This window comes from Colletotrichum jinshuiense, chromosome 9 (genome assembly GCF_051148585.1).
Source record: "Colletotrichum jinshuiense chromosome 9, complete sequence".
NCBI classification, from domain to species: Eukaryota; Fungi; Ascomycota; class Sordariomycetes; order Glomerellales; family Glomerellaceae; genus Colletotrichum; species Colletotrichum jinshuiense.
Window position 1 is genome coordinate 3,738,991 of NC_139316.1, and position 9,382 is coordinate 3,748,372.

Here is a 9,382-nt window from a genome sequence, read left to right on the forward strand (position 1 = left end):
ATGGCTGTCGGAGCGGAGACCTCCGCAGAGGCGCGCACTAAGCTGGCGTACCAGAACAGATGGAAAACCCTCGCGAGCAACCCGAAGATCATTGTCATTGCATTTTTCGCTTCGTAAGTGAAATCAATTTTTTTATTAAACCCTTTCCTTTGATTCCTCAATGCGGTGAAGGCAAATCGAAAAGTGGGTCCTCTGGGGACCACCAGGTCACCTGTGCTGGTGAGGCTAATCCTACGATGTGATGCTATCACGACACCCGCAACTTGAGCCACAATATTGCCGTGATGGGATTTTCTTTTGGATATGTAATAAAACTAACTTTTATGATAAAGATTTGGAGGTTTTTTGTACGGCTATCAACAGGGTGTCCTTGGACAATCTCTCGTTATGACGCGCTTTATCGACAACTTCCCTTCCGTCGTCGGCTCTAGCAGTGCTACTGGTTGGCTCACCTCCATCCTCCAGCTCGGAGGTATCCTGGGTTCCCTCAGCGCCGGTGTCTTCGGCGAGGTCTTCTCTAGGAAGTATACAATGTTCTCGGCTTGCGTCTGGGTTGCTCTCGGAAGTTACCTGTACACCGGCGCGAGCTACCATAAGCCGGAGCTGCTCTACGCCGGCCGCTTCTTCACTGGTCTCGGTGTTGGTACCTTCAGTGGTGTTGGGTAGGTCCTCCTTTTCTTGTCAATCGATTTCACAATCACCAAGATGCTAACCATCCCTAGTCCCCTGTACAACGCCGAACTTGCTGCCCCTGAGATGCGAGGCTTTATCGTTTCCTTCTACCAATTCGCCACCATTCTGGGAATTATGCTTTCCTTCTGGATCGGATATGGTAGCAACTACATTGGCGGCATCGGGGATGGACAGTCCGACCTTGCCTGGAGACTTCCCTCCTATATCCAGGGCGTCCCCGCCGTCCTTCTCGCCCTTGGTATCTGGTGGCTTCCCTTCTCGCCTCGCTGGCTTGTCAAGCAGGGTCGTGATGAGGAGGCAGTCAAGACTATTGCCTACCTTCGCAAGCTTCCCGAGGACAGCGAGCTCGTCCAGGTTGAGTTCAAGGAGATCAAGGCTGAGGCCCTCTTCGAGCAGCGCGCTTTCCAAAAGGCATTCCCTCAGCTCGCCGAGAAGGAGAAGACTAGCGTCTGGATGAGGGAATTGGCGCAGTACTGGCAGATTGTCCGCTCTTGGGACAACTTCAAGCGTGTTTCCACTGCCTGGCTCGTTATGTTCTGGCAGCAATGGTATGTTAGAAACGGCCCACCAGACAAATGCAAGCATGGAAGTAGCTGACAACAGTGGCTGGGATTAAAGGTCCGGTATTGACGCCATTATCTACTATGCCTCCAACGTCTTCCAGAGCCTTGGCCTCACAGGCGGTACCACTGCGCTGCTCGCCACTGGTGTCACCGGTGTCGTGTTCTTCTTCAGCACACTACCTGCCATGGCCATCATCGACAAGGTTGGCCGGAAGCCCATTTTGATCGTCGGCTCCATCGTCATGTTGATTTCTATGATCATTCCTGGAATCATCGTCGCCAAGTTCAGCCACGACTGGCCCAGTCATCCTGTCGAGGGTTGGGTTGCTGTCGCTTTCATCTGGATCTAGTAAGCCACTGTTGCAATCATCAGACCTTGACCTATACTGACGGAAACCTCTTCGTAGCATTGCCGGATTTGGAGCTTCTTGGGGCCCAGTCTCCTGGACTCTGGTCTCTGAGATCTTCCCTCTCTCCATTCGTGCCAAGGGTGCATCCATCGGCGCATCCAGCAACTGGGTATGTAACAGCGTCCTCACCGCTATTTTTGTGACAGCACGCTGACGTAGGCCACCAGCTCAACAACTTTGCCGTCGCCTTCTATGTCCCCGCTATGCTCCAGAACTGGAAGTGGGGCACTTACATCTTTTTCGCCGTGTTCCTTGCCGCCGGCATTGTGTGGGTGCACTTTTGCCTGCCCGAAACCAAGGGCGCTACCCTTGAGGAGATGGATCGCGTCTTTGGCAGTCACACTGGTGCTGAAGACAGCATCCTGCTCGAGCAGGCCAGACGGGACGTTGGTTTGACTGACGACCTGGAGGAGAGCGCCATTCATGCTGAGAAGAAGGGTTTCAGCGAGACTCACGACGAGTCTGTCTAAAGACTTTATCAGGATACCAAATACTCTGCTTCGTTACGCAGCTTGATACCCTACACGTACTACGTTAAGGTTGTAGAAACCTTATAATGATACCAGGTGCAGGCCAGCCCCCAGGGGGATGCTTGCACAAAATATAATTATGTATTTGCTCACAGCGATAATGATTTGTGATCCTTTTCCCAGATAGCAAGAAGTGTGAAGTGGACTATCAGACCCATACACCACGGCCCGGCCCGATGTGGGGAGTGTATGGGGGGGCAATAAGACCGAGAAACGCCGAAAGTGGCACAATATGTCAGGTAGATCGAGATTATTTAAATAGCTTCGGCTTGTACACCGATATTTTATTCATTCAATATTCTAAAATGTATGCATAACTATTTAAACCAAGTCAAACATTTCATGATGATGCATTGCTTTATCAACGCTAGCCCTTGCTTGGCATTGTCTTCTCTCTGACGCCTCGTTCCGTGACCCAAACCCATCTTACAGCTTGGGCGGGATGTTGATACCCAAGTCCTTCGCAATGATATCCGCCGCCTTCTCGCCAACCACAAACGCCGTGTTGTTTGTGTTCGCACCGACGTTCTCCGGCACGATGCTCAAGTCCACAATTTTGAGCTTGTCGACGCCGTACACACTCAGCGACGAGTCGACGACGCCCAAGTCATCCCGCGGCGCCATTTTGGTCGTGCCGAGCGAGTGCCAAGTTGTGTTGATGTTCTCCCTTAGGAACTGCTCAATAGCTTTGTCGTCCTCCTTGGAGTACTCAATGTCCTGCTGCACCTTCTTATGTGCGCCCTCGGCAACGGTATCCACAATCGCCGCTTTCGAGCCTGCAGGGAAAGCGGGATGTCCGGCGGCGACTTCACCGCGATAGAGTGCTGTGCGGCGAGCGACCTCGCGGGAGTGCTTGTAGGCCCATACCTGCTTCTTCAGGTCGAGGTCGTGGGGGTCGCTGAAGAAGCCAACACTGAAGTCGAGGGGATCTGCCAGAGAGGGGCCGGTGATGTGGATGCTGCCTCGAGAATAGGGGTAGGCGGTATAGTTTGCTATAGTGGTGTATTGACCCTTAGGAACTGCAGCGTGGTCGCCAAGGAATCTGGGTGGCTGTTAGTTCTATTTTTTGTTGGGGAAGAAAGCAGCAGAGATGGGTTGCAGGAAGTGGCACTAACCCATGCAAGAAACCACTAAGCATGATAGGTCTGTTGGGATCGTTCTTGAAGTCTTTCTCCCAGGCTCGTTGAAATTCGGGGCCAAGTGCTTTGACTTCATCTTCTGTTGGGCGAATCTTGCTGACGACGTCGACGCCATTCCAACCTAGCATTACATTCTTGTTCGCTATCGCGTCCTCGTGGCTAATACGTCCGCTGAAGATGTCGTCGAGCGTCTCCTCTGGCTTCAAAGCTGTCTTGTAGGGGTACAGGACAAGGTTGTGGTCTTGGTAGTCATGCCCGACACCAGGGAGGTCTGCGACGACCGGCACACCGACCTTGTCTAATATCTTCTTGTCGCCCAACCCAGAGCGCTCAAGAACACCCGGTGTCCCGCAAGCTCCGCACGAGACAACAACCAACTTCCTCGCTCGCACGGTCCGGACCGGGTGCTGCGTCGTGTTTAACACGGCCTGGTAGTCCGGGTTCGGCGTGTACTCTACGCCGACGGCACGCTTGTGCTCGTCGAACAGCACACGGATGACCTTGGACTCTACCAGCACATGTAGGTTTGGATGATTTCCGTCTTCCAGCAGGGGATGCAAGAACGTATGCGCGGAATCCTGCCGCCGCCCATCAGGTGAGACATAACGCATCCATCGCTCGTAGCCGTTGTTCGCCTCTAGGTTCTGGAGATCCCGGATCTCGGGGTATCCCTTCTGCTTCGCGGCGGCAAGGATGTCTTCCTCGGCGCTGGTGGCCCGGAAGCTACCGGAGGAGACATGCACAGGACCGGAAGCGCCGTGGTGCGATGGGTCGCCATTGCCGTGGTATGTCTCAAATCGCTTCAAGTACGGCCAAAGATCGTCGGAAGACCAGCCAGGCGTTCCCCAGGAGTCGAAGTCGGATTTCTGGGCCCTTGTGTAGCTGTGGCGTGAAGCATGACTCGTTAGTTTGAGGTAACAAGAGAGAAGAGATCGTCATGGCGCAGAGCAACAAGTTCTGTGCTACCCCGTAATTTTCTCCTAACCCCAGCCACCTCTTCCCCGCATCGATATTTCCGGGAATTAAACGGTCTAGGACGAATGGGCCTTGCAGGAGTGGGGGAGGGTACCAGGTTCTGAACAGGAAAGTCAATCAAGAGGCAACTCACAGCATAAAGTTAATCGAGGAACCACCGCCGAGGATGCCCCCGGCTGGAACGATGGGGCTTCGCCCTGCCAGCTGATCGGATTTGTTGCCCTGGTAGAAGATCGCGGTCTTGCTTTCGGGTGCGAGGTGGTCGAGGAAGAAGGCCGGGTGGACTACATTGGGGACGTCGCGGTTGTTGGTACCACCTTCAATGACGAGGATTGAGAGGTCCGGAGCGCTCGAGGCGAGACGGCCTGCAAGAACACAAGCTGCTGTGCCTCCTGTTTCTTGTCAGCATTTCGACATACTCGTCCTGAAAGGTGAAGACGGGCCATACCTCCTGCGATGATGACATCCACCTCTTCAATGTCGTCTGCCAACTTTTTGTAGAGACCCATGGCTTCTGTATCTGCCACGCAAAGGAAGAATTAAACAATGCTCAAAAATTTCAACGTTTCAGCGTAGGTCAAAGATTACAAAAGTCGAGACGAAAAGTCAACAAGCACCTCGTGGGCCGCAATGTTTATATACCTTCTCCGCACGACAGTATGCATTGGAGAACTACGCTCAGGCGGAAATTAGGTGCAGATTCCGCTGCCCTTCCGCCTTTTTGTCAATGAGGCGATTACTGTTTCGAGCAAGACTGCATGGGTTGCACAGGTGGCGACGAACACGTCGCAGACGCGGGTGAACGGGCAGTGTACTGATTGAGCTAGAGCATCGGATGCGGGGAAGAGACAATAGTCTGAGGTGGTATATTGGTGTCTCAATCGGCTAGGCAAAGCAACCAAAGCGGAACGCTCGCATATGCGTGTCTTGGGTTCGACCCGTAGCCAATGAGTATCTTGGGATTGGTGAATCTGTCAGGAGCCGCGTATTGGGCGGTTTCTCCATATCAAAGTGGATTTGCTTCGCCTTCAGGCGGCGCGGCTTAGCTAAGGGTCATGCAGCGTTCTATTTTAATAGGGCCATTGTCCAGCGGATCTTGAATCGTGGAGTCGGACAGCAGGACGAAGGTTTTCTGACTCAGTTTTTGTTGAATCTGCTCAAGATTGGGCGTGTCAGGATGCAGATAGTTGTCCGGTGATCGCGGGGAAAAGTGGACAATTGATGCGGGGAAGGATCAACTAAGGTGAGGATTCAATCCCGAAGTCAATGCCGGCGGAGCAGCTAGGTGTCTAGTGTATGATCGGCATCTAACCTGTTCGGGTGTCGGGTTTTACGGTCATGGACAGTGAGGCAGTGTGCTGTGGTTCACACGCCGAATAGGAACTATCGTAACTATTTCATTTTTGGACCAAGCAGCTAACAACTAGGTAGGTTGGACCAACTCTTGGTGATCGCAATGGAATCTTGAGCTTACAGACTCCATCACGTCTATTTCTATTTGCATGGCTTAGTATGGCCCAATTGTGGGCACGTGGACCTGTGCGCTGACATGCATAAGCAAGGACATGCAGGCCTAGTAAAAATACACAACAACTACGGCATAGTCGTCACTGGGGGAATGCATAATTCAACCAATCTGGTTGGTTAGTACGCACAGCTATAATTATGAAATTTGTAAAATGGACTTTAAAGTTATTCGATCTAAAAATGGCCTAAATCATTCCAATACTCGGTGAAAGTAACCATCGCTTATCAACCGGAACGTCCAAGCTAATAAATCTGACACCATAGCCATCCGGGTATTCGTTAACTCTCCTTTTCCTGTCACCCTAATCGGATTGGCGGAATGAAACATGACATCGTATTTACGAATGCTTTGCGAATGTTTTGACAACTGATCTGCCCCTGCCCTACGCGACTTCCATACGGCTCGAGTTAAGTCACAGAAGGCGACGACAAAGGTTTCTATTATGACCTCTATCAGCTCATTATACTTGCTGTAGAAAGTCTTCGCCAAGCTCAAGGGCAAAAAAGGCCGGTCTACAGTGCACCGCTACCTGAGAACCCTAATATATTCAGCCCATGACCTGTTTTTCTCGCGCCCAACTCAATTATCATTATCAGTCCAAGAACGTATTCATAATTTTGAGTAAAGGGACCAATTCGCCAAAAGCTTTGTTTTGAACCCTCATAGCTCTGGAGCTACCCACACTCAGAAACCATTGAGAACCAACAATAATGATAGACTAAAAGAGATAAGACCCCGGAACAATGCACCTGTTCAGCGACTACAATCGAGGACAATTCATACCCATCTGAGCTGAAACTCGCCTTCACACTGCTATCTGTCTTTATTTGGCGCTATATTCCGTGTTGCATTCCTCATATCACTGTTGCTGGAAGGTGTATTCGCTGCGAACATCACTTAGAGACCATGCTTCTATGTCAACCTCCCACTGGGACTTATGACACTGCGTTACTTGTTCCATGCACCCAAATGGGGAAGCTGGACGCTTTCCGTGGTTCTATCGACTTCATATACAACGTGGTCAACACACTTAATCACGTCCTTGCAATGAAATTTCTCAGCTTATTACCTCCTAATCTGATTCCAGGCCATCCGAGGTAAATAGGCTGTAAGATTGGGCTCGACTTACTCACTTTGGTTTGCTGTCATCTATATCTGGCGTTGATCTTTAAACAATTCTAACCAACAGCGCTACCTCAGTTATCGACCTGTCAAGGCAGCAAGTGAAGCTTTGGTTTTCCTCCAGCGTGGGATGCCATGATGCTTGATTACAAGAGGCATGTCATAGTAGAAAACAGCCGGAAGGCTCTTACTAGAATAGCACGACCAGGGGCAACATGTTTCGATACCATGAAGTCTCCCGTGACGCAAAAGGGCTTAGTTCCAAAGGAAGATTCCTCTTTGTTTACTAGCCACCAGAGTCTGGAAGCAGGCATGATACAGTCTCAACGACAACACTGCGATTTGCAGGACCCTTTGCGCAATTGACGCAGACAACGTGCGTGTCGTTTAAATCCACCAGTAACTAGTTATATATTCACAGTACTCCAGTGGCACTACCAAGAAAGGAAGAAGATAGAAAACAACAAATAATATGCACACATAGTTAACTGGTTTATATGACACAAGTTTGAATCGCTTTGATTATTCCATACCAAAGCCAAGGAGCCCTCTCCCATAGCGGTCTTTCACGTCGAATTTTGACAATAATGGTATCCAATACACAGTGAGACCACATACAACAGCTTGAGGCTTGGCCTGTAACAAGCGTTTCCAACGGATCCGATTGTTGTAGTTTAGCGAATTGTCGTATCGTGAATCGTAATAGTGTGTTCGGTCACGGAAATACTTTAGTATCTGCTAGAGAGGAAGCAGGCTTCAAGATATCACACTTAATCTCAATTGGTGATCCTGAGCTTGACTTAGTTTCGTCGTCGGAGATTCTGTGCCCAACCTCGAGATGTGTCTCCACCACCGAGTAGTGATCAGGTCCATATTTTCCTGCCGTAACTGCCTCCTGCTGCTGCAATGACGGCAGCATTTGCTCGATAGGTATTGTATCACCCTCGTCGTATCTATGTCTCTCAATGGGCAACACTACCTCACGACTCGAGTCAGAGTGGCTCAAATCATAGCTCTCGATGCCGTAAAGATTTGCCTTGCTGTCCGATGACTCGATTCTACGCTTTGGGTAGTATTTCGTGTCGTTTGAGCTGCATCCAAGTTCGACATCGCGGTGCCGGGAGGTACTGGCCGTGTTTTCTGAATAGTCATCATGCCGTCGGTTTTTCGATGACTTTGTGACGCGGCTAGAGAGAGCAGGGATAAAACGTGAGACGAGAGGACGGAAGGTTGGAAGGCAGGCGCAAGTAAGTCCGCAGCAGAGCTCACCGACGGACCAGCCGGCAGTTTCGACATTGTCCCAGGTGAAATCTTCAGTAAGCTTGAGAAATCGGATCCGTATGAACGAAATGGTACATGTACTATTTTTTATCAGAATTCGAAATGGGCACAGCAGCTACGCGTGAGGTTGACTTACAAGAACCCTAGACAAAAGATGGCGAGAAGAACATACTTCTGACCGCGAGCCAAATTCAGTCTGTTGATTACCGGCAACGGCAACACGAACACAACTATATCTGTGATGATGTTCCCCGCTGCATTGATGTACCACTGTGGGTAGTTGGGAATGCAAGTACCATGCACACTCTTATCCCAGAATGTTGGAATAGGGGTACAGATGAAGATCTCGACGAGTATCTGTGAAATGCTCCAGGCCCCGACAATCACAATGGCGCCTATGAAGACCTTCTTCATCTTCTGTACGGCGAGAACTCGGTAATATTGAAAAAGGAAAGTCATCTTAATGCCAGCTAGGGCAGCGTTGTAAAAGACGATCGTGACGTAGAAGGTCTGTGGGATGTTAGTGGTAGGTTCCAGACCGGTCTACTCCAGCCAAACGGACTCTCATGTAGTTTTTGACTTGCTCGGAGGTGAGAACATAGACGTGTAAGCCAAGGCCATTTCTACTGTCTTGGAGATGTCAGGGGGCGTTGGAAAGTACGGAGGGCGACGAGAACTCACTCCAAGCGACGGCAAACCCGCAGCCAAATACTAATAACTGCGGACATCATATTAGCAGGGATTTTAGAAGATGAAAAACTTTTGGTTTATCAAGGCAGGCAGCTCACGAATGCAAACACAGCAGCCCAGTCGTCAATTCCAAATTGCCGAATCACAAAGGCTCTGATGTATACCCGTATTGAAACCGCGAGGAACGCGACTGTAAGCACGAAACTCGTGACACCAATGACTGTCGGTATCCGCGACTCGTTTGGGTCGATTGCTGGCGGGGCCGCCATTATACTTTCGGCGGTTGTCCAGGCAGTGTTGATAGGCGCGTGTTGGTAATAGGGAGACCTTTAATGAAAGGTGATCTGCAGCGCCCGGCTTACATTTAGATGATTCGCGGTTCGCAAGATGAACGCTGACAACAATGAGTATAAATGCGGAGCATGGGTCGAGGAGACAATGGGTCACTAAA

At 50.4% G+C, this 9,382-nt stretch overlaps 2 protein-coding genes across 2 annotated transcripts; one reads left to right on the plus strand and one right to left on the minus strand.

The window, feature by feature from the left end:
* EsH8_IX_000986 (general substrate transporter) lies at positions 1–2,136 on the plus strand (the record flags this gene model as incomplete). The annotated part of the gene is made up of 6 exons (XM_083267322.1): positions 1–113; positions 333–662; positions 723–1,241; positions 1,312–1,605; positions 1,664–1,775; positions 1,834–2,136. The coding sequence occupies 6 exons, from the start codon at positions 1–3 to the stop codon at positions 2,134–2,136; spliced, it is 1,671 nt and encodes a 556-aa protein (XP_083130887.1).
* A 486-nt stretch (positions 2,137–2,622) lies between these two features.
* On the minus strand, positions 2,623–4,819 carry EsH8_IX_000987 (GMC oxidoreductase-domain-containing protein; the record flags this gene model as incomplete). The annotated part of the gene is made up of 4 exons (XM_083267323.1): positions 2,623–3,238; positions 3,312–4,217; positions 4,444–4,702; positions 4,759–4,819. 4 exons carry the CDS (start codon positions 4,817–4,819, stop codon positions 2,623–2,625), a joined length of 1,842 nt encoding a protein of 613 aa, XP_083130888.1.
* Between the last annotated feature and the right edge of the window lie 4,563 nt (positions 4,820–9,382).